This window comes from Salvia hispanica, chromosome 2 (genome assembly GCF_023119035.1).
Source record: "Salvia hispanica cultivar TCC Black 2014 chromosome 2, UniMelb_Shisp_WGS_1.0, whole genome shotgun sequence".
In the NCBI taxonomy this organism is placed as follows: Eukaryota; Viridiplantae; Streptophyta; class Magnoliopsida; order Lamiales; family Lamiaceae; genus Salvia; species Salvia hispanica.
The window spans coordinates 35,494,869-35,521,027 of NC_062966.1; the positions used below are offsets into that span (position 1 = coordinate 35,494,869).

Genomic DNA, 26,159 nt, shown 5'->3' on the forward strand with positions numbered 1-26,159 from the left:
ATTTCCAGTTGAATCCAACTGGTCGGCCCTCGTTCTTCAGCACGATCCTCAACTTTGGCTCATCCGTCCTCCTAGGCTCCTCCCGCTTGGACTTTTGAATGAAAGTTGCAAGTTCATCCCGAAGCTGCCTCGTCATGGCTCTCGTCATGGGTCCAACACGTGAGGTCGTATCACACATAGACTTCATCTTCATCACTTTAACTGATAATAATTGATAATTACCTTTAGATTCAGTTTCTTTTTCTTCTTCTTCTCCTGACGAAAAGGAATCTGAATCAGAATAATCTGCCAACGATGGTTGCGGAATTGAATCCATGCGATCAAAAATTCAAATGTCGCTGATCAATCTCGCTGGAGGAATGAATCAGAAAGAAATCGAGCTGGAGTAACGAATCGTGGCTGACCAATCGCAATGGAGGAATGAATCGGGATGAATAAATCAGGAATCGTTCAATCGTGATGGAGAAAAATCGTAAATCTTGGCTGATCAATTCACAAATTTGGATGATTCAAGAAAAACGCGATTTGATTAGGAAGATCAAATCAGAAATCTGGACGGAAGATGAACAATTGTGAATCTATGGAAGAAATCATAAGCTGAATTTGGTTCAGATTGTACAAATCGCTACACACAATTCACGTTACTCTTATGAGTTCCGAAAATGCCATTGGGCTATTATTTTGAGAAAAATCTGAAAGATTATTTAAGCCATTGGATTAATTTGGAGTGATAAGATATGTGGCTGAAATTTATTCTCTTGTTTTCTCTTTCATCGTTCTCCTCTCTCAGCAATTAAATCATTCTCGAAAATTCTTTTGTTAACAAATCTTGCCATCGTCCGAATCGCAAGATTGGAGAGCATTATCGCAAGATTGGTTATGAAGTAGCGATTTTCAGTCGATTCTCAACGTTGCACCAGTTAATTCTGTCCATTATTGCAACAAGGTGGGTTTTTGAAATTTCGATTCAGGGTATTTAAAACATCTAAGCTTCGATTTTGGTCATTTAGGAGACCACATAGTCTTTGATTCACTGTTTCTAGCTTCGATTGAGTTCGTTGATGCAATAATGCACAAATCTTTATGTCAATTTTTCAGCAAAATAAGAAAATTGTAATCAATTGAACTAGGGTTCTGTCCAATATTGAAGTTTTTTAGTCTATTTGGTATATGTTCAAATTTTGCGCTTGAAACCATTATGATTTTTTAGATGGTACTGGAAATTGACGATTTTGTGTTTAGTTTGTTGTCGATTCTGTCCATTATTGATGGCTTGGTTGATTATTTAGTTATTTCTTGGTTTTTGGTCAATTTGGATTAAGATTTGTAATCTGAAGCGATTGTTTCATTAGAATTGATGCATTATTTATGCTAATATGTGCATTATGATTGGTTTACTGTCTAGAGTAACACCAATATTAATTTCATATTAGGCATGATTAGGTTGATATTATGCATTACACATTACACATTACTGCATTATTGGTATGATTTATTGCATTATATAATGAGAGGGATACATGACTGACTCTATGTTACATTATTGGTTTGATTTATTGCATTATATTAACATCGTTTGTGCATCATTTGTTCTGTACATTTTATGGATTGGTATGCATAACTGTTTGTTGATGTAGTGGATGTTATATAATGTCGTCCATTATTTGATGGAATGTAAACATTACTGTATGAAGTTTTATGCATTATGTTGTTAGTGACCTTTGGTTCCTGCATTACACAATACACTACTGATACATCTCTGTTTCCTATTCTGGACAACATCTAAGCAGCGTCGGCTTGATTTTGACAAAGCGGTTGACGATGTTATTCCAAGCAAGTGAAGTTTGCAAGGACTCCGCTCACCTGCGCACATAATACCAGAGGGTCTGTCAAACCAGACATATGCGACCAGGTTTTGGAGAGAGAGGCCGAAGAATTTACAGTTTCTAATGATGTTGTTCGTGTGTATAATGTAAAACTTTCATTTGTGTAATGTAGATAACACGTTCTGATTTGGCATGGATCAGTGAATAATGCAAAGATTGAAGAGAAAAATGTTGAAAGGAAATTGAATTCATTCCCTTTGGGTTTAGCAATCCATGAGGCTAGGTTGTACTACTCACTCACAAATGGAACCATCACAAAGGGCAAAGAGTTTGAATCATTCCCCTTGGGTTTAGCAACCCATAGGGCTAGGTTATAGCACCACCACATGAATTAAATTTTATTTTTTAAAACTACTCATAAAATCACAACAAAAACGTCTCATAAACATATACATTACAAGACACAAATCGTCCATTACTGAGTAAATAAAATCCATTACACTGAAATATTTTTACATTTTATACATTACACATAAGAACATTGCATTATTACACTGTTAATGTACATTATTATTCATGAAGATGTACATTATTGTACGCAATGACTTATGTTGTTGTAGATTATATTTTCGGGTTAGTTCATCATTAATAAGCACATCTTGTCCATTATTCGATTAATACATCCATTATTAGTCTGTTAATGGTCATTACTAGTAACGAAGTTGTACATTACAGTTCATTATTAGAAACATTTTATACATTACTCATAATAACATTGACATTACTCGGTTCTTTACATCCATTATATGTGTTGTGTTTACGACATCAGACACTAGTACCAAAATATGCTTTTGTTAGCAAGATGTTCCGCATACTCTGTATGGTTCAAAACAGACCAAGCAACAAGTAGTCTTTTTTTCCTACCAAAATGATCTATCCAAAAAAACATGGTGTTAAAAGTAATATAAACAACGTTTCCAATTATTATCCATACGATCAATCCAACCCATAATCATCGACCCACTTCTCGAAGTTGAACTTTGGCGGCCGCTCTCTCCAAAACCTGGTGGCATGAGTTTGGTTGATGCCACCTCCGGAGTTATGTGGATAAGTAAACAGAGTCTTTGCAAACTTTATTCGGAACATTTCCAAGCTCTTTGTCCTCTTGGCGCTGAGGCCGCACTCCCAATCTTTCTCACTCTCCCCGAAGTAAGTCTCCCAACCTTGGCTGCTTCGCTGCTGTCCAAAAATCAGTAATGTATCGCATTAATATTTTATAATGCATACTACTTGTTGTATAATGTACAAATGGAAACAGCTAATGCACCAAGGAATATTACATTCTCTCAACTATTGACCTTTTATAAAACCGAATTATTTAAATTAAAAAAATATATATAATGTACACCACTTCATACAATAATATACTCAATGCAGCAAATAATGCACAAACGCGTACGATATTCACTCAATTACATTCATATTAAGAACCCAACTGATGTAACTTCAAAAAACAACATAATCTACACCACACCCTACAATAATGCATACTACTTGTTGTATAATGTACAAATGGAAACGGATAATGCACCAAAAAATATTACATTCTCCCAAACATAATGTACACCACTTCTTACATTAATGTACTAAATGCAGCATATAATGCACAAAAAAGCAAATAACAAGAGATTGCTCACCTGCAGTGGTGGGTTGGCTTTTGTAAGGTCGGCCTCTCTTCGTCATGATAGATCTGTGAGACAAACCACAAATGAAAACCGCTACATTATAAATTCAGTACTATACAGAACCCTAGCAAAAATGCTACTGGTTTTGAAAAATCGACACCAAATGTAAATCAATCGAAACTTCAATAACTAAAATCGACCAATACAACGACCTAAAGCCACAATGAACTGAAAGGGGCGAATAATGAAGATAAACCTACAACAAATGAACAAGCTTTCCTGATTTAACAATCAAATCGTCCAAATGTTTGCCAAAAAAGTGTCCGTCTTTAGTAGAAAACCCCGAACCGTCGACTATAGGTAATTTTTATGGCTAAAATCAAATCGGGAACTGCTCTATTACCAAAAATCGGAAATTTGGAACCCTACCTTGTTGTCGATTGTAAATCTTCCACCGATTGAAACGTTGGTGCGTCGACCGTAGGGCGTGATTCCGACACAAACCGTCGCTTATAGAGGAATCTCCACGATTTTGCAGGTGCTAGGTTTTCAAATGGGAGAGAAAGGGTTTCAATCGTGGGTTGAGGGATGAGAGAGGTTTTGTGTGAGAGAGAGAGTGATTGGATGGAATGTGAATCAGTAGCAATGAATAGCCCCCTGAATTCTCGCGCCTGCCGTTTGAAACGTGTGGAATCCTCTGCTTGGTTTACCATTGTACCCTTATAATGCACAAAATTGAACTAATAATGCAACACGGGATCATATATATCCTCTTAATCTAGTCCGTCCATTCCATCAATCTAATGGATGTAATTAAGAAGGAAATAGTATCTAAAGGGGTAAAAGGATATATAGGGTTTTCATCTACCAAAAGAAGTCCCTAAGTATAGAAATACAGACTATATATGGACCGTCAGCTTTGGAGATTAATGGCCATGATCTGGAATGACTCCTCGCTTTTGTTGGGTCATAATAAGACGGATTTGTGTCATGTGAGGGGTAAGTTAGGAATCAAAAAAATTAAAAACCGTCATTCCTTTTTTTGAGTGCGGATTAATTGGGAGTCATTACTCCACACTCTCTTTTCAACGAAAACTCCTCTACTTTCCCTCAGATCTTCTTCTTCTTCCACAAAATCAAGAAAAACCCTACCTCCACACAAATCGTCTACTCCACAAAACCCTCATCCTAATTTATGATTCTGAAATCGACGAGGTGGGTGAACCAAAAGCCTACCTCAACAATCGAGACTCGAGCTTCTGGATCGGCGAGACATGACGGAAAAGGTTAGTAAGATTTCATACAACGATTGACTTAAAATTGACAAAATCTGGCAAAATTTTCACTTCAATTGGTTGGATTTCACTTCAATCTAGTAGTTTTTAATTGTGTTTTTTTTTTCATAATCAAAAGGGCGTTCTTCCAAAAAATCCTCAACTGAAGTGAGGCCTGGTATTGATGACACAAAACAAGGTTACAGTTATATTTTTTTAACCTTATGTACCTATGCTTTTGAAGAACTCATTAATGGTATGTGATATGATGGAGTTACACCAATTATATGGTGACTTGCTATGAGAAAAACACCAAATTTTTATGCTTGGTTTGTGTTAATGTTATTCACTAATTTGTTGATATTTCAGATACAACACCACATAACAAAATCAGTCCAGAAGGGGAAAAAGGAAAGGAACGGCTGAAGATGAGAAAAACTTCCATTACAATGACCTTGGAATGCTTTCCTCTTGTTTCTTGTAGACGATAGCCCATGTGATGAGCATTACTCGATACATTGGGTCATAGTAAATGATATTTGTGTCATAGCATTGTTAGGTTAATTTGTGTCATAATATACCCACATTCGAGGTATGACATAAACTACTGAGTTCCAGAATGTCTCATACAATTTGATCGAAATGTTTGTATCAAACAAATTGGATATTAGTACGACCGAATATTGGGTCATAATATATGAATATTTGGGTCATAGCATCGTATAGTTAATTTGTGTCATAATAAACCACTAGAAATGGAGGGATCAACAAAGTGTGCAGCAATTGAAGCTACTAATGTCGGGAGCAAGTATACAGCAGAAAATGTGAAATGTAGTAATCAGAAGTGAAATGTTTTGGAATTACTTTACATATTATTATGTAGATACTATTATGATGTACTTTGATGTTCAGTAAGTAAATGACTCATTCAAGGTATTGCCATGCTATAAATTAATTTTGATGGCCACTTTGTGATTTTAGGGAAAGTGGAAAAGGCGTTGTCGGGATAGGGGTCTAGCATCAGACGTTGCAGATATTCATGGCCGGTTACATTGGTTATTTTATTCACCAATTGAAATGAGGGACTTTAGAATTTTCCACTCATCACCTTGCTTTTGTAGTTTAGATATGTCATTGGATTTTATGTTTGACATCTTATTATATGTTATTTAAGAAAACATGGTTTGATACCTCAGTAAATCTTCGTTGCATCTTGATATTGTGAGTTTGCTTTAGTTATTAATGTGACAAACTATTTGTATCAATAAGGGTCATTGTTATATGAAAATGTCTGGGGCTTGAAAAACTGAAATACAAGGCATTCTTTTATAGATTATAGAGCATAATAATGGCATATTCATGTCGTACCATCTATCACAACATAACAACGTCAAAAAAGAGTCATCATAGAACATAAAAAAGGTATATACGAGTCATAAAATATGCTATCACAGCATAATAATAGTATCGTCAGATCATATTTTACATATCAAAATATGCTACAATGTGACATAGCAAAACTTAATCTTATTGCAGAAATACAGAACCACACCCAGATGTCATTTTTAGACAATATGGAGGTCGTTCTTATTCGGTTTTAGGTAATGATCGTAAGCATGACCTAAAATGATCTAAAAATGACATTCGTATTTTGCAAATCCGGATTTTGTAATATGACCTAAAACAAACTAAAAATGACCTAAAACAAACTAACAATGTCTTATTTTATACTATGACTTAAAACAAACTAAAAATGACCTAAAACAAACTAACCATTATCAATATAGTGATGAAGGAGAAGAAATCAAATGACAATCTGGTACAGAATATATAAACGATTAATTCATATTGAGGATGAAATAAAAACTTGTAGACGTTGTAGAAATAACCGTATGATGATGAAAAAATCGCAAAGTGAAGTCTGGGTTAGAATTAACGGTGATTTAAAGATGACGATGATAAAATTGACTAATTTATTCGATAAAATTGATTCTGGTGAAGAAAGTGAATCATGGTTAATAATTTTTCACGAAGATATGGAGTGAGAGAAAGAAATCTTTATTGAAATAAGAATATTGCATGATTGTAGGGATTACCATAACAAGAGGAATATTGATGTACCAAAATTAGCCTTCATCGTTTATTTAAAATTTATAATGAAAGAGAAATCAAATTAAAATAGCCATCAGATCTAATCTTAAGATGAAAAAGCCGTCTAATCCTAAGGTTAAAAGTTGGTCTGTATTTCTTTATTTAAGCTCATTCTTGTTTTGATTAAAATCATATATATATATATATATATATATATATATATATATATATATATATATAGAGAGAGAGAGAGAGAGTTGTGATCAATGTCGAACCAATTTTAAAGACCGAACTAGAGACCAAATCTAGGCCATTAGATCTAGTTTTTTTGATGAGATTTGCTGCTGTGAAAATTTTTTCTGCTTCATTACTAGCCCATTTTACTTCATTGTATAGGTTTATTACTTCATTTTGTACCTAATACCTTGAAACTACAACATGTTTTTACTTGCTTCCAGTAGGTTTTGAAATGATTCAACATATGTTTCATTCATATTCATTGACGTGGGTTTTTGCTTGATTAACATTTAAAAATGCAATTTATTCAAGTGAGTTTATTATTTCATTCAGGAACGTTATTACTTCATTGGATAACATTTTTACTTCATTCCAGTAGGACTTCAAATGCTTCTACACATACTTCATTCCAATAATTTATTACATTATTCCATGTGTTTATTAAACCAATATTAGCGTCATGGCGGTGGTGATAGATATTGTAGAGAGAAAGAACGGCACGCGACGGCGAAACCACATTTACGTACTGGAATGAAGTAAAAACCTACTGGAATGAAGTAAAAACCTACTAGAATGAAGTAAAAACCTACTAGAATGAAGTAATATATTCTGGAACGAAGTTAAATCTTCGTAACATGTTAGTATGACTTATTTACCTTCGGATGAATTAAAATAGGCTCGTGATGAAGGCGAAAATAATTTATAAATTTCTGTATCTTATCCATAAAAAACTAGATCTAAAAGCCCTAATTTAGTAGGGTTCGGTGGTTCGGTCTTTAAGAGTGGATTTGTGGATAATAGGACTCTCTCTCTATATATATAGGGGTCGGTAAACGGTTTTCGGTTAATCGGTTAACCGAGAACCGAACTGAAACCGGTCAACCGACATTTACAGTTATCGGTTCAGTTCCGGTTTTAAGTTTTGCTTAAAGTCGGTTATCGGTTATAACCAGTAACCGAATTAAATTCAATTTTAATTTCAATTATATGTTTATTTAATACTAGAACAAATTATAATTTACTTCAAACTTTGTCACCATGGAAGAAATTGTAATTTATATCTAGATTTTGTCTAAATCAATGTAAAAAAAAGTTCATTTTAATTTGTGTCACTATCAATTAGAGTATTATACTTATAAATTTAAATCTCAAAGTCAATAAAGATCTTGAGAATTACTATTTTAATTTTAAATATAGAATAACCCTTCACTTATTATTGGAAACAAGTTTTTAAAGTATAGATCATGTAAAGTTCAAGTCTTTTAAAGTGCCTAAATAATTTATATATTACTTTTAAATAGGAGTATAATAATAATAATAATAATAATAATAATAATAATAATAATAATAATAATAATAATAATAATAATAATAATAATAATAATAATAATAATAATAATAATAATAATAATAATAATAACAACAACAACAACAATAACAATAATAATAATAATAATAAAAGTAGATGAAAAATTAAAAGTCAAAATCATAAATAATTTTAAATTCAATTATATTTTTAATTAATAATAACAGAAATTGTAATTTACTTTTAAACTTTGTCACAATAGAAGAATCTGTAATTTACTTCCAAATTTTGTCAAAGTCTCATATTGCATATTTGGAATGTCAAAAAATCTATTTTAATTTGTTACCTATTAGTTATTTATACTTATAAAGTTATAATATATCAAATTCAATAAAGTTTCTAAATATATTTTTAAAAATATGATCTCTCAAAGTTAACAAGTGCTACTATTTTAAAAATAAGATAATCTTTCACCTATTATTAGAGAAAAGTTTTCAAATTTTAGATCATTTAAAGTTTAAGTCTATTAAAGAGCCTAAAAAATATATCATATATGTATTGCTTGTAAATAAGAGTATAATAATAATAATAATAATAATAATAATAATAATAATAATAATAATAATAATAATAATAATAATAATAATAATAATCTGTAATTTACTTCTAAATTTTATCAAAGTCTCATATTGCAAATTTGCAATGTCAAAAAAGTCTATTTTAATTTGTCTACTATCAGTTTTTTATAAACTATACATATAAGGTTATAATATATCAAATAAATAAAGTTTCTTAATAATAAGATTTCTTAAAGTTAACAAGTGCTTAAGCAATACTACTATTTTAAGAATAAAATAACCTTTCACTTATTATTAGAGAAAAGTTTTCAAATTTTAGATCATTTAAAGTTTAAGTCTATTAAAGAGCCTAAAAAATATATCATATATGTATTGCTTGTAAATAGGAGTATAATAATAATGATAATAATAATAATAATAATAATAATAATAATAATAATAATAATAATAATAATAATAATAATAATAATAATAATAATAATAATAATAATAATAATAAGAACCTGTAATTTACTTCTAAATTTTGTCAAAGTCTCATATTGCAAATTTGCAATGTCAAAAAAGTCTATTTTAATTTGTGCACTATCAGTTATTTATAAACTATACTTATAAAGTTATAATATATCAAATTCAATAAAGTTTCTAAATATATTTTAAAAAATAAGATTTCTTAAAGTTAACAACCTTAATCATGCAAAATAAACATTTGAATAAGTTAAATTAATTCGGTTAGTTCGGTTATAACCGATAACCAACCAATTCTAACCGAGTCGGTTCTAACCGGCTCATTGTTGAAAATCTTTCAAGTTTGTCGGTGTGTAGTTTTGAGTTTTGTTTCGTTATATTCCGCGTTTTGATTAATTTATCAAGTAGAGTGTTGTCTAATCATAGGATATACTATTAATTATACTAATTTCAACGACAATTATAATAAAGTAATTGAACATAATTATTTTTGAATAGTCATCTACAGGGCTTAGGTTAATTTCATATCAATCCTATCACATTACCGGTTGATTTGAAAATTTTCAAACAATAAAATTTTACTAGGAGTACCTTTTAACTTCATCAAATTAAGCTATTCGGATTATTTCAGAGTGAATTAACATCACTAGGCGTGGTATATGGAATGATACATTGTACGATAAGCGTAATGACAGTATACATCTGATACGACACTATAAACAATTTAATATGATAATATTGTATGACTGGTGTAAATAATACTCCCTCCGTCCCCCATTAGGAGTCATGGTTAGACCGAGCACGGGTTTTAAGAAATATAAAGAAAAGTTGGTTGAAAAATTAGTGGAATGTGGGACCCACTTTTTTATATTGGTTTTATAATAAAATGTAAGTGGAGTGAGTTAGTGGAATGTGGGACCTACTACCATTTATGGTTAAAAAGAAGTGTGACTCTTAATTGGGGACGGACCGAAATGGAAAAAAGTGACTCCTAATTGGGGACGGAGGGAGTAATACGTTTTGGTGCGTTAAGAAATACTCCCTTCTGTCCCATTAGAAATGCAACGTTTTGTTTTTTGGATTGTCCCACTAAAAATGAAATGTTTCCTAAAATGGAAATATCACTCTCTCTACTTTTTCCTCTCTCTTACTTTACTCTATATTCATTAACTCGCAAAACAACACTTGCATAAAGTCTTGTGCCGGAAACCAAATGTTTCATATTTATTGGGACGGAAAGACTGGTTTCGTACAATAATATGGATACTCCAAGCTTAAACCCAAATCCAAGTCCAAGCCCACAAGTCCAAAGGATTTGGATACAAATCCACCGTGACACATAATTTAAATTACTTTGATTTGGAGTAGTACTAAGAGCATCCACAGTGGGGGAGCCGCGGCTCTCGGCCCGGGCTTGGGCAGCCCGCGGCCCCCCACTACTGAGGCGAGGGCTGGACGCGGCTCGGGGGGGTGGACGAGCGATGGCCGAGCGCTCGGCCAGGCCGAGGCTCTTGGGCAGGCGGCTCGGCCCGCCACTGCAGGGGCCGAGAGCCGCGGCCCTGCCCACCAATTTTCAATTTTTTTTTTTTTTTTTTTAAATTCGAAAATTATATTTATAAATACTATATTCATTCCAATTTTTTTTATCTTCCTCCATTCTAAAACCCTAAAAATTCCTACCATTTTCAAAGTACAAAATGCAAGGTGGATATGATTCTCCCGGCTATGGAGAATCGGGATTTGCCGCATTTTCGTCTTCCCAACCGTGGAGATCGAGTCCGACCCCCCCTCCAACGAACCTGTGGAGTCCACCGCCGCCGCCGTGGCATCAGACACCCCAACTCCGGGGTCAGTCCTCCTCTCAGCCGCAGAGGAACGTGGGTCGTCCCCAATCGGGGTTCGGCGACTACCGGCCCAATATGGACGCGATAAACAACCCTTCTCAGCAATTCCAATCCTCCCAATTCCAATACACCCAATCCCCTCTATCTGAATCTGATAGATTCACGTGGGAACAGTTGATGGGAACACCACCAGATACTCCGGTGTCCGGTACTCAAGGCGGTCGCGGGCGGAGTCAAGGCGTTGGGGGGCGAAACGGCGACGGAGGTGGGCGATCCGGCGGAAATGGTGGGGGGCGTGGCGGCGGCGGTGGTCGAACCGCCGGCCGCCGTGGAGAGCAGGGCGGTGGCGGCCGAAGTGGTCGGCGAGGCGGCGGACGCGGCGGCGGTGACGGCGGCGGCGGCGGCGATGGCGGTGGCGGCGACGGTGATGGCGGCGGCGGTGGTGGTGGAAACCGGCGGTCGACCTACTATAGCAATGCAGAATCCATTGCTGTAGCCAGAGCCTGGTATGCGGTCACGACCGATTCTATAGTCGGTACCGATCAGACCGACGTTTGCTTTTGGAATCGTGTTCTCGAAGTGTACAACGAATTCAAACCAGATGGGAGCGTCGAGCGTACAGCTAGCCAGGTCCGGAAGAAGTTCGGAAGGATTACTAAAGCGTTGAAGAGGTTCAGTGGCATATACGAGACCCAACTCCGCCTTGCTGAGAGTGGCCGCACCGAAGCCGACGTACGAGCGTTGTCGTATCAGTTGTACAATACTGAATCGTGGCCGAAGTTTACCTACTGGGACGAATACCTCGTTCTGCGTGACTGCCCGAAATTCAGGGTCCTCATCGACAAAGATCCTGTTCTCTGCGCCGAAGCGGACTAGACTGGGCGTCGCCGGCAACTACAGCAGTAGTAGTGACTCACGCGCCTTCGACCTGAACGATGATGCTTCGGAGGAGGAGCCCCCCTCCAAACTCTCTCGGCGCTCACGTCCGCAGGGCCAGCGTGCCCCTCGTTCTGCGTGACTGCCCGAAATTCAGGGTCCTCATCGACAAAGATCCTGTCTCTGGGCCGAAGCGGACTAGACTGGGCGTCGCCGGCAACTACAGCAGTAGTAGTGACTCACGCGCCTTCGACCTGAACGATGATGCTTCGGAGGAGGAGCCCCCCTCCAGACTCTCTCGGCGCTCACGTCCACAGGGCCAGCGTGCCGCAATCCGAGCATCTAGAACCGGCTCTCAGTTCTCCGCTGCGACCTCTACAGCGATGCCCGCAACACCGCGGGCGGCTTTGGCTCATACCCTAGAGGTGCAGATGATGAAGCAACTTCAGGATAATTTGGCCTTGTACGAGAAGTCAACTGATCCGGTGACCAAAAGGTTCTACTACGACCTCATTATTCGACTGAGGTCGAACGGTGCAAGTGGCAGTGGCGGCGATGGAGGCGGTGGAGGCGGTGCCGATGATGTGATGGATGACGATGACGACACCGAGTAGTCGGACGGTGTGCGTCATTTTTATTTTTTGTATTTAAAACATTGTCGTTGTATAATTTTACCCTATCTATAATACTACGACAATCTGGTTTCAAATGTTTTTTAATTATGCATTTTTTACTTATTATATGAATATAATTTTTATTCTAGCAATATTAAAATATACCAAAAATTTATAAAAACAATTTTAATTGTTGAAATAGAAAAAAAAATGGTGGCCCGGAGGGCCACCATTGTGGTGGCCAAGTTTTGAGGGCAAGGGCCAAGTTTGTTGGCATGCCCAAGAAATGGTGGCTTGGGCATGCCCAAGAGGGCCACCATTGTGGATACCCTAATATATGAATAAAAAAGAAAGAGTTTTTAATTAAAGAGATTCATATTTTTTAGCACAGAATAAATCAACGGCCGAGATGCTCCTAATGCTATAATATTAGTATTTTATTCTATTGGGAGAGGTGGAGTAGGAGTGGAGGAAAATGTGGAGATCCTCTGTGAGTTCGCGCTTCTTCAACTTCGCGCTCGGGAACCAGTCACTCTCTCACTAAAGCAGTTTCATCTCTCTAAATCCCCCTCCGCCGTTGTCGGAAATACTCACCGTCTGCAATTCTCCCCTAGAAAAGCCCTAATTCTTGCTCCGAACTAAACCCCCAAACTTTCCAATTCTAGGGCTTCCATTTCACCGGATTTTTCAACGATGTCGTGTATGACAGTGACCAGAAAAATAATCCAGATAGAGCTTCGGAACTTCAAATCGTATCAAGGCCCCCATACCATAGGTCCGTTCAAAAACTTCACGGCTATAATCGGGCCTCATATCGACGGGAAGTCGGATCTCATGGAAGCCATAGGCTTCGTCCTGGGAGTCCGGGACGAGCAGCTCCGTGGTGCTCAGCAGGAGGAGCGTGAGGCGTTCGTCATGCTCGTTTACCAGGATAACGAAGGGTTGGAGGTCAAGTTAACTTCGTTAATCAACCCTGATGGTAGTAGAACGTACAAGTTTGATGGCGTTGTGATGAACTTGGACGAGTACAAAGCGAAGTTGAAAAATATTGATATCCTTGTTGATGCTAGGAATTTCCTTTTTCAGGTGATCAAACGGTTTAAGTTTACAACTGCTGTTCAGTTGCAGAGTTGATTAGCGTGAGCAACAATTCTGGAGATAGGAACTTAGGAATGCTTAGTATTACTATAGGGACAGAAAAGGCTTGAAGAAACAAGTTGGAGTGAATTGCTAAGTAATGAGTTGGAGTATGAAGAGAGTTCTTATCTAGGGACGGTGCAAGTTTTAAGATGATTGTGCCACTTTAAGCGTTTGTTATACAAACTTTAGAAATTTATTATTGAAAAACGATGAACACAGTTCCCGTTCTTGTTCAAATCCTCAAACCACTTTTCTTCACCCATGCCTTCTTGTAAATTGAATATGCATGCATGACTATGTTATGATCTGTTTTTTTAAAAGAGCCGTTTACTTTATTATTTGTTATGTTCTTCTATAATATTGTCAAATGTTTTTATGACGCAGGGTGAACTGGAGTGTATTGGTTCAAAAACCCCTAAGGAGCTAACAGCCTTAATAGAACAAATATCTGGCTCTGATGAATGCAAGAGAGAGTATGAAGAACTAAAAAAGCAAAAGTTTGAAGCTGATGACAAGGCTAAACTTGCTCATCAGAATAAGGAATCCATTTCACTCCGGAAAAAGCAGATGGAGATGCATCTCATGTCTAATCTGGTTCATATTTAGCATTTTTTATTTTGTATTTTTACTGATTATCTCATAATTCATAATATATGATATAATTATGATTAAATGTATTTTCAAGCCATATCATGATCTATGCAATGGTGAAGCTTGAAATATATAATTAACTATTGATATAACTTTCATTATAACTTTGTTGACTATGTAATGCAATCAGTGATTGGAATTGTATATTTTTTTGTAGCGTTTTCAATTCTTAGCAATTACTCATCCCTTTTTATATTATTTATTAATAGAATAAATCCTTTATGTTTGTTTTTTTTTTCCCTTCCAAAACCTGTCGCGTTGTGCCAATGCTCCAGTGTCAAAGTGTGTCCGGCAGAGGTACTGTATGGATTAACGCTTGATGTTGTTTGAGTATCCACTTCTTTCTTCATTATGGCTCTGATGTCTTTGACTTCAATAGTGGCTTATCTAGAAACTGAAACTTTTCTACAAATGCTCAAGAGTTAGATTTGAACATAGGAACCTTTTTTGTTGTTTCTTGATTCCTTTTGTTTGCTCTAACTAAATCCTTACCAAAAGTGTGTCCGGCAGAGGTACTGTATGGATTAACGCTTGATGTTGTTTGAGTATCCACTTCTTTCTTCATTATGGCTCTGATGTCTTTGACTTCAATAGTGGCTTATCTAGAAACTGAAACTTTTCTACAAATGCTCAAGAGTTAGATTTGAACATAGGAACCTTTTTTGTTGTTTCTTGATTCCTTTTGTTTGCTCTTACTAAATCCTTACCAAAAGTTTGCTGATAACTACATCTTTGTTTTCTAGTTGACAGTGATTTAAAAGAATTTTCTATTAATAAACAAAGATCAATTTCCTTTATATTCTTCTCTTTGTTAACTTCAAATATATTCTCTTTGTTGCAGATACTTTGTTTGGTTTATGTAACTGATCGAGGTCTATATCAACATATGACATTTATCTTTTTTTGATGCTGCAGGCAAATGAGCTTGATAAGTTATTGAAGGAGACAAAGCTTATGAACTCAGATATAGAATTGACTCAAGAGGAACTGAATAAGGTGATACAAAAGCGTGAAAGTAATTCGCTGGAGGCTACGAATCTTGAAAGAGAATTTAGGAATTTGACAAAGGAACTTGAAGATTTGCGTGAGATTAGCCAGGGTGGTGGAGGTTTTGTGCCAAATGAAAAGGATGCGGAGAAATTTTCCCAGCTGTGAGTTTATGTACCTCTGTTTTCTCCAACTTTTGATGAAGTATCTCTCTGTTTAACCCATGGTTCATCAAAGCAAGAACAAGTGTTTATCCTGTAATTCTTTTGCAGCAAAAACGAGGTCAATGCGAAACTTGCTGAGTTCAAAAGAATCAAAATGATTTTAGACGAGCAACAAGATGTTTATGTGGAATTAGAAAAGAACTTGGAAGAGGATGCTCACCAATTTGAATATCATAAAGAGGGTCAGTGAAAATTCAACTCTGAACACTGCTTGTTCTGTTCTGTATCTGTTGGTTCAATTGCTGTAGTGCTAAAAGCTATCCTTTTTTAGTGCTTACGAAGTACATAGAAAAACTGAGGTCTAAATTGGATGAGCTTGAGCCAACAAGAGAGAGGCAGCAACAGGAATCTGGACCATCAGGCAAGATAAAAGGCCTTGAAAAAGGGATACAGCAGACAGAAAATGGGGAGGTTTATCCAATTTTGTACTCTTTTCTTTCCTTCATACATATATTTTTCAATTCACAAAGCATTTCTTCTTTTAAAGTACGAACAGTCTTTAGTACATTGGTTTTTCACATTGTTTTGTCTGACAGTCTTTATAAAAATTTCCTATTTAAGTAAATTAATTTGAACAACTTAAAAGAATGTTTACTACTCCCTATCACAGTTTAGTCCACACACATTTAGTGATCCCTTCTTGAACTTGAAATTTGATGTTAGAACTTAGAACCAGTTTTTTGGTACCAACCTGACCATCTATTTTCAACTTGAAACTGTAAAATTGGTCTACATAGTCATACATCAGATATCAGGTTAAGCACTTATATCCAGAATCCAAGATAAAATCATAAAACTGTAAAGATGGGAAGCCGTTAAAACTGGAAACTCTGGCTGGCTCTGGTCTTTGTTTTTGTAGAAAACAGTTAGAGCTTGAAGTTCAACTAGATGCTTAATCTCTATCGAAATTCTTTCTAATTTGATAATGGAGATATATATGGTAAGAAGTTCTTTTATATGGAGAATTTCTTCTATTAATCTGCACGTGTAGTAAAATAGTATGCATAGTTAGTCATTCTAAACAGAGTGAGCATTGATTTACATGGCATAATGTGACATCTAATCATGTTCCATGTGATTGGCATATGATACTATTACTTAGAAGACAATCTTCTGCAGAAAGGTATCGATAAAAATCTGGACGAACAGAAGATGGAAAATCGCACAAGAATTGTAACTGAGATGGAGTCCTCTAATAGAAATTGCACAGAGGTTCTTAGTATATACTCCTGGTCATGAAGCTCTACAATCTTCTGTACATGTGTATATAAAATGATGAAATTCAATTTTCTGATTTAAATTCTGCAGTTGGAAAGCTATATTACCCAGAACGTACCAGATATCCAAGTGCTGGAGAAAAGCATCAGTGATAGTGTTCAATATATCTACAAAAAATTCTGTAAGGATGTTGGTCAGGACATGAGCGAATATGACAAAAGGCATAAAAATGCTTCAGATAAATTTGCAACGCTTGGTGAGGAATTTCGGGAAAAATGCAATCAGTATGTATCAATTTCATGCTGTTCCATTTTTTTGCTTTTGATGATGTTTTATTTACAGATGACTTTACTTCTGAAAGTTTGTTGCATCCTTAACTGCAGCGTGTCATAAACATTGATCTACCTACTCTTTATTTTCCTTCTTGAAAGTTTCTTGCACCCATATGTATGTATGTTCTAAACTTTCATTTTCCTCTCCCTCCTGGCACACTCTTCCCCCATGTGTGTTATAATAAAAAAGCTTATCATACGTGGAGCATGATCATCTGGTGCTTTTATTCAGGATAAATGAAAGATTGTAGATTGGCTTAGGAATATGTGAGAGAAAAAAGATGCCTGTGGCACCACTAATCTGTTCAAACCAGTGTTTTCTTAAACAGGTTTTACTAAGATATATTGATGCAAATATTCCATATTTATGCCCCAAAAGTTGCATCACATGGCATCGCATGCATGGGGTGTTCTCTAAGATTCTGTAGCATGGTGCAATCTTATAACATTGTAATCTATTGTTATTTCCTCTCCATGTGGCTAGATTGTTGGAGTTTGTTTCGCATATAACCAAACTGGAAAAAACGACTGCTCACTCAGAAGCTAAGATGGGAGATTTGGTGGAAAACCAGAAGTTAGTGGAAATAGTGAGAGAGAAGAAAAATCTTGACAGCGAAGTTTTAAATGAACAAGAACCAGGTAGCTTAAGATTTTTGTTCTTATCACGGCATGAATCTCATTATTATATGTACTTACCGTTTTGCTTAACTGTGTCGATTGAAGAAAATTGTACACTGGATGATTATAAGATTGTCTCAAAGGAAGAAGAAGCTGCATTACAAGAGTGGGAGGAAGCCAACAATGAGCAGCATAACGCAACTGTTAATTACAACGAAATTAAGCTAAAGAGGTACTGCAATTTCTGCAAGATATAGCATGTACTATAACCTTTTGGCCTACATCTTTTTATCGAATCAGATACTGGCTACTGATCTTATTTGTTTCTATTAATTGGTGAGGAAAGTTCTTTACTTATATCCTTCTTTTCTAGTATGAAGCAATCTTCAATTCATTTATGAAGTGGCTATCCTCCCTACATTGAGCTCAATTTGGATTTACTTTTAGACACAGTACCATTTACTCCAAATAGAACCATTTCTGATTTATACTTTATTAGTAAAATTCCAAGGTGATAAGGTTATGGTTCTACCTTTTAGCTCATAATTTATTTGTAGAAAGTATGCCAACACGTGCTTTTCTTGATCATGCCTTCTGCCCAACTTGCCTCCGTATATGTACATGTGTGCAATTATCTGCCTTTAACCGGTAGTCTTTCTCTAAATAATCAAAGATAATGAAGAACTACGTTTTGCTTGTTATAGTGGTTGTTTTACATGTAGTTGGTCGTAGTCCTCAGCTCTAGATTTTGCTTTATCTCCATATTATTTAAATCCTAGTCTACTGATGCTCTATCATGAGTATCATCAGCATTCTCTTGATTGTGCTCCATCTATATTGTTAATTGTTATCTACCTAGTTTCTCAAGTCATGACCACTGATTTTCAAGTTGAATCCAGGAATAAAATCTTCATGGATGCTTTTAATCACATCTCAGATAACATTGACAAGATATATAATGAACTCACAAAGAGCAACATCCATGGGGTGGGTGGAACAACGTATATGAACTTGGAGAATCCTGATGAGCCATACCTAGGTGGCATAAACTACATTGCTATGTCACAAACATTGGAAAATCTATCTGGTGATGAGAAGACAGTTGCGGCACTTGCTTTGCTCTTTTCCATCCACAGGTATTAAAAAATGAAAGCAAAAAAAATCTGCATTTAGAGACCTTTTAGGTGTGTCAAATGAAATTTACTGCAGGCGTGCTGTTGATTTTTGTCTTATCTTCTTTCTGTGGATGCTTCTTGCACTTCAAAGAATATTCCTATTTAGCTATGCACTTCAAACCTTGGATGTAACTTTCTGTTCCATCTTAATATCTCTTCTAATTTCTTTGGAATTCTCAACCTGCTGTATCTGTAAACTTAATGTGCATAAATTATTATGCTCTTCAATTTCTTTATGTGTTGATATGATGGTTGACATGACATTCTATATAAACTATTCTTTGCTCATCACCTTTGGTTTGTTTTATTACTTTTACTATGATCAGTGGTACAGATAGTCCTATTTATTCAACAATGTTGTTGCTCAATGGAGTTGCTGTATACAGATTATTCCACAATAAGGAATTTCCTGACTAATCATATCCTGGGATTTGCAGTTTCAAACCTTCACCGTTTTTCATATTGGACGAAGTGGATGCTGCATTAGGCACTTTGAATGTTGCAACAGTTGCTGACTTTATTCGAGCAAAATCTTGTGGAGTAAGATCAGACACAGACAGTGTTCTTGACGGAGCATCTAGTTTCCAGAGCATCGTGATCTCTGCCAAGGATAAGTTTTATAGAAAAGCTGATGCCTTGGTTGGTGTATATCATAATTCTGAGCGAGGGTAAGAAATTTATCATTGCTTGCATTCTTGAGCTACTGCTTCCCCTACCTGATATGCAGATTCTGAACTTTATGCTTATTTTCCAGCAGCTCACAAACCTTGACATTCGATTTAACTAAATACCATGAATCTTGAGAGGAATTCGACACTGCTGTGGCCTGCAGCTCTTTATCAAGTCCACACGATGTTGAAGATGTATGTAATAGACAATGTACATGATCAGGATGATCAGGATGCTCGTAGACTCGTAGTTGTTAAATGGTATGTACTGCCAAATCACTTGTTTTTTTTGAGGCGCAGAATATTCAAATGTCACAACAATTAACATTAGCAACTTGATAACAAAATCAAGAGTAAAGTCAAAACTGGTCTTGAATATATGCTCATTTTATGATTTTGGTCTTATATTGTCTTTTGAGTTTTTGCATCATGAATATTTCAACTCGGATCACAATCGGTCTTAAACTAACTGTTTCGTCTATATTTAATGGTCAACGGTATTAAACTCGATTGAAACCAAATTAAATTGTTAAATCTGATTCTTTATTATTTTGAAATTGAAATACTAGTATATTCTAAATTATTTTCTAAATATATGAAATGAATATAAGATTAGGGTTCCATCCCTTATTAGCTTGTGATCCAGAGATTGTAGTCGGTGACGTTGCAGTTGGATCACTAATTGAATGGCGCCGACGTTGACCGTTAAATATAGACGAAACAGATAGTGTAGGACCGATTGTTATCCGAGTTGAAATGTTCAGGATGACCAATTTTAGCCATTACTCTAAAATCAATGTGTCTAACATAGTAAAATAAGCTTTGTAGCCAAATACACTAATCGAGGTGTCTAACATTCCTTTACAAATAATAAAACTTATACTCCATCCGTCTTGTCTCAAATAAGGAGCTTCTTTTTGGGCATGAGATTTTGGGAAGTGTTGATTATTGGTTAGAGTGAACTACATAAATGTACTTGATCTTTCACTTTCGCAAATAAATGGTATCTGATCTTTATTTTATATCGTTTTTGATATCATGTGACAAAAATAACTTTGGGTACCAAACATGTGATTTTTTGCTTGTGGAGGTTATTTTTGGAAATTTCAATTAAATAGTACTCTCTCCATCCCATAATTGATGTCACACTTTCACAAAAGATGTCACATTTCCTTTTTTTTGGAAAAAATTCTCTTTCACATTAATATAAATATATTATTTTCTCGAGTAAAGGTCAAAACTGGTCCTGAACGTATGTCCATTTTATGATTTTAGTCCTACACTTTATCTTTTGAATTTTTTGGTCCTGTACATTTCAAATCGGATCACAATTGGTCCTCAGTTAACAATTCCGTTAATATTTAACGGTCAGCGATTTTAATTACAATTTTGACCAATTTAAGCAATTTTTAATTATTTAATAATCAAAACCAAAACCTCCGTCTTCTTCTTGCAAATCTCCAATAAACCCATCTTTCCTTTTCCCACAATAAGCTCGAGATTCCCCAAACAAATCCTCCAACAACCCGCTTCTACTCCTCTCCGCTGCCTCAAACTCCTCCGCCGCGTCACTCGACGACGACGCCGGAGTAAATTGGGGCAGATGAATTATCTCTCAAACAATCAGCTTTGCGGGTCGATACCGTTTTCCCTATCGAATTTCTCATCCCTCCAAATCCTATTGCTCGGCGGCAACAACTTCTCTGGGAGAATGTCTACATCTCAACTACCTGGACTTGAGCAAGAACAAACTCGCCGGCCCAATCCCGCCGGAGATATCCAACATCCGAATCCTCAACTACCTAAATGTATCACGGAACCATCTGACAGAAGGCATACCCTTATCCATCGGCTCCATGAAGAGCCTCACCACCGCCGACTTCTCCTTCAACGACTTCTCGGGCAGGCTGCCGGAGACAGGGTAGTTCTCGGTGTTCGACGCCACCTTCTGTTCGGGCAACCCCAAGCTTTGTAGCTCAACAGTGAACAACCCCTGCAATGTCACTGGTGGCGCCGCTGTGAAATCGCACAACGCGTTCAAGCTGGTGTTTGCTGTGGGGCTATTGGTGTGCTCGTTGGTGTTCGCGACGGCGGCCATCGCCAAGGCCAGGTCATTCAAGCGGGGCAGCGGGTACGGATTCATGGAAGACGACGGCGCAGCATTAAGAAGAAGGTTTTGGTTTTGGGTTAATTATTTTATTCAGAATAAATAAATATAAATAGGGATTAAAAAGTTATAATTAAGAGTTTAATTTGGCCAAAAATGAGATTAAACATGTTGACCATTAAATATGAACGGCATTGTTAACGGAGGACCAATTGTGATCCGATTTGAAATGTACAGGACCAAAAAATTCAAAAGATAAAGTGTAGGCCCAAAATCATAAAATGGACATATGTTCAGGACCAGTTTTGACCTTTACTCTTATTTTCTCTCTCCATCTAACATATAAAACAATATCTCCTAAAATCTCATGTCATTCTTCAACTATGCCCATCTTCTATGTGACGGAGTTAGTACCAAATACTCCCTCCGTCCATGATTAAAAGTCTCATTTCTAAATGGCACGGGTTTTAAGAAATGTTAAGAATAGTGAGTGGAAGAAAGCTAGTGGAATAGGGGTCCCACTTGTATATATCTATACTATCTAAAAGGGACAGTTTATTAAAATTACTTTTGTACCCTTTTAGGCTGGAAAACTGACTGCATGTGTAGCCATCTTTTTTTATTTCTTTTATTGAAGTCTTAACGTGAGACATCACTGATATGGCTCAGTTTGTATATACCGAGAATTTATTGTAGAGTTGCAGCCTATTTGTTGCGTTGCATAGGCTTTTTTTAAAATAATACTATTCAATTACTACAATATATCTAACTATTACAGTACAATATATTAACTTCTTATGGCTAATATTAGAATATATTTATTTCTTGTGCCTGATCTTCTATTCCTTAAAACTTTTTATGTATACAAACTTAAAAATATTTTTGAAATTCATTTTTTAAAGGAAAATGGGGAAAGAGTGAAAGCTGTCAAATTAAAATACTGTTTCAGATCCATTCACTTTCTATGGCAAGTTGTTCCTGAAAAATAAGCCTATATATAGTCAGTAGCATGTAATGTAATTTAGATACAAAATTGATGCAGCGAAAAAAATCTGTATATAGTCAGTTTCATGTAATCGACAAAATTGGTGCAGTAATTAAATGAGGAGTAACTCTGCTAAATCTAAAAAATTTGAAGTATTTAAAACTGATTTTTTTTTTAAAAAAATAGTTTTCTAAAGAAACTGGGGAAATGGTGCAGTTGAAATATTTACTCATTAAATTTAAAAGCATTTCAAGTAGTATATAAATTTGAAAAAAGAATCATGACTTTTTTAAAGAAAATGGCAGAAAGTGGGAGGGTGCTAAATATTATAAGCTTACTTCGAAAGCATTATCGAATTAATATATGCAGAGGATATTTAAAAAAATTTCAAGTATATAAATTTGAAAAATATGAAGAGAGAAATGTTTGAGAGAATATCAGAAGTGAGAAAAGACACAATTATCTATAGTATAGAGTAATTAAATGCAAATATTTGAACTAAACCAGTTTAGATTATTAAACCTGTCTCCAATGCAATATATTCCTGAAAAAGATAAATAATAGGTCAGTATTTATGTTGCTGCACATTTTATGCAAATTTTAAAGCAAAAGGAGAGGAAGAGCTTCAATTCTCCCCTTAGAAAATCAAATACAGGTCAGGAGAGAGAATTCCAGATACACACATTTATTGTGTGAGAAATGGAGAGACTTGAGAGAGAGAGAGACACACACACACACACGCAGAGAGAGAGATACAATCAGATAGAGAAACTGAATGTGCGAGAGGAAACAGCTTAATAAATACATACATCTTTTTTTGCTATGCAATGATTTAGATTATTAAACCTGTTTTCAATGCAATTTATTACTTGAAAAAGATAAATAATAGGCCAGTATTTATGTTTTTGAATTTATATATAGATAGTTGAAGTTATACATTAAACTTGCTTCAGAACATATATGCATTAAGACAACTTAAGATGCTCTCTTAATCTATTGTTTGAAATTATATATAGATAGTTCAAATTTTACATTAAACTTGCAACATACCATATTTGCAACTAATATAACTAAAGTAGCTCCCTTAATCTATTGTTTGATAGCAGTAGGGTATGATATACGTCTTAAGATGTATGGGAATAAATGGTACAGTGTTGACAAAATATAACTCACAGTACAGTTGTAGTTTAGAAGAGAAGTGAACTAATATTTGCAGATTTATGCTTTATTCGTTTGTAGAGATGTTAGATCAGACATTATTTATTGGAAATCTGTCGTAGAAAGGGTGTGATTATATTTATAGGAATTTATCTAAACTAAGATTATTTTTAAAATGAAATACCTTTTCGTATGCATTTGCCATTCTTCTGTATATAGAATTGGAGAGGTTGTTGTGGAAGCATCTACATTCAGACCTTTTGCAGCATCTTAGTAGGTAGCAGGATCTTTTTCCTTTGGAGAGAGTGCCAGGCGGCTGTTTTTTTAGGTTTTTAATCAAATTCCCTTTGCACTCATGTAAAATAGGGTTAGTTTAAATAGAGGAAATACCAATCAGAAAGGCCATTTATTAGGCAAGGCAAATGGACCACTTAATTGCTTTTACTGTTTTAATCGTTTTCCAAGACAAATGCACCACTTATTTATATACCTGATCATTAATGCGTGTAATGCATTAATTAAAATTGTAAATGCATTTTTCACACTAATTAAACATTAGAAACAGTTATTTCTACACTAACAGAATAATCTGTAATAATTTATCTATTATATTAGTAAAGATATCTGAAAGGTTCTCCTAATGATTCTGTTTTTTTGGGAATATGGTATGGTGTACATGTGTGCAGTGCATACTGGTCTCCAACCTCTATAAATATTCTTAGTCACTCAACTTACAAATCAGTTAGCTAATCTCTCTCAAAAAATTACATCAACCTGAGAAGCAATTCATAAACTCGAGTTTTGGTTGTTCTTCTTTCTTTACTTCTTTTCAAATCAGTAGCAAGTATGTTAGATATCAAAGTGTCTTACCATTTTTTGAAATATTCAGATGGAATCCTGTGGCTTTTCACTCATATCTCTACTTTTGTATCATGTTACCTGCACATGTAAATGCATTTGTTGTTATAGGTTGCCTTCAATGCATACTGCAATAATGCATTGAAATGTTAGTGATGTTAGTGCTCTACCATTTTGCTGATACATCTTTTACTCTTCTTGCCTTCACAGTTTTGGAACCTTTTGTTTCACTTATGCTGCAGAAATGAAGATTATGCTGTCATTTCTAAATGTCTCTCTTTTTGTTGCTTTCTTTCTGCACAAGTAAACAATGTTAAATAAGCTTCTTTGCTCACGGGATAGGAAAGTATCATTTGTTCGTCTGTTGTAAATCATGACAGAGGTATTGCTAGTGTGGACTCTGAAAAAAAATTAATATTTATCGTTGATGGTTTATTTTTGAAAATTATTTCTGGAAATTCTCTTTAGTTCTAATTTTTAATATATTTCTATTTTATTAAAAGAATATTTTTTGTTTTGTAGAATATTGGGACATTGCTATATCTTGAGTCACGAGTCGCGCAGGTCTGAAAATTTTGGTCTGTAAAGACGAGGATGATGATAGTAGGGGTGATTCGACTATTAATGTTGTTTACAAAGAGGTTTTCCAAAATTTATGAACTATTACTGTTTTGTATATAATATTTTGTTGAGTTTTTTTGTCTTTTTCTATTTAGCCTGTTTAAATTTTTTTTTTGCCTTTTTTTGCATATTGTTTATATTCTTATATGTTTTATATATTTATTTTTACTTCTAATCTTTTTTTCATCGGAAGTCGCACAATTTTATCTTTATTTACACATATTTTAAAAATCTTATATCCAGTGCATAGCACGGGTGTTGACACTAGTTAGTTTTAAATGATATGTGAGTGAAATGAGTTGGTGAAATGTGGGGTCTCTTTACCATTTATGGTAATTATGAACCGGGACTCTTATTCGTGGAGGACCAAAATGGAAAAACGGAACTCTTATTCGTGGACGGAGGGAGTATGTGATTTTTTTTCTTCATTTCTTATTTCTTTTTTCTTCTTTAGTTTCTTCTTCTTTCTTTTTACTTCATTTTCTTTTTTCTTTTTAGTATTTTATCTTCCTTTCTTCTTCTTTTTTCTCCTTAGTTTATATTTCGTCTTTTTTCTTTTCTCTTCTTATTCTTCTTTCTTTTTAGTGTTTTATATACATTTAATTTCATTCATAATATAAA

General features: G+C 35.1%; 2 protein-coding genes across 5 annotated transcripts; one reads left to right on the top strand and one right to left on the bottom strand.

Annotated features, from left to right (window-relative positions):
* Positions 1 to 2,719: 2,719 nt before the first annotated feature.
* Positions 2,720 to 4,241, bottom strand: LOC125208507. 2 transcript variants are annotated; one of them, XM_048108145.1, is made up of 3 exons: positions 3,941 to 4,241; positions 3,524 to 3,576; positions 2,720 to 3,062 (listed from the first exon to the last, which is right to left on the bottom strand). In XM_048108145.1, the coding sequence occupies exons 1-3, from the start codon at positions 4,222 to 4,224 to the stop codon at positions 3,022 to 3,024; spliced, it is 378 nt and encodes a 125-aa protein (XP_047964102.1). In that variant the 5' UTR covers positions 4,225 to 4,241; the 3' UTR covers positions 2,720 to 3,021. The 2 variants fall into 2 exon arrangements, with proteins under 2 accessions (XP_047964102.1, XP_047964101.1); XM_048108144.1 differs by having other exon boundaries at positions 2,720 to 3,065.
* A 9,010-nt stretch (positions 4,242 to 13,251) lies between these two features.
* On the top strand, positions 13,252 to 20,212 carry LOC125205742 (structural maintenance of chromosomes protein 1-like). Of its 3 annotated transcripts, none has more exons than XM_048104832.1 (12): positions 13,252 to 13,882; positions 14,321 to 14,530; positions 15,503 to 15,738; positions 15,847 to 15,980; positions 16,070 to 16,209; positions 16,918 to 17,010; positions 17,107 to 17,300; positions 17,833 to 17,987; positions 18,072 to 18,198; positions 18,866 to 19,102; positions 19,579 to 19,809; positions 19,896 to 20,212. In XM_048104832.1, exons 1-12 carry the CDS (start codon positions 13,490 to 13,492, stop codon positions 19,942 to 19,944), a joined length of 2,199 nt encoding a protein of 732 aa, XP_047960789.1. In that variant the 5' UTR covers positions 13,252 to 13,489; the 3' UTR covers positions 19,945 to 20,212. The 3 variants fall into 3 exon arrangements, with proteins under 3 accessions (XP_047960789.1, XP_047960790.1, XP_047960791.1); XM_048104833.1 differs by having other exon boundaries at positions 19,899 to 20,212; XM_048104834.1 differs by lacking the exons at positions 13,252 to 13,882; positions 14,321 to 14,530 and adding an exon at positions 14,591 to 14,884.
* The last annotated feature ends 5,947 nt before the right edge of the window (positions 20,213 to 26,159 follow it).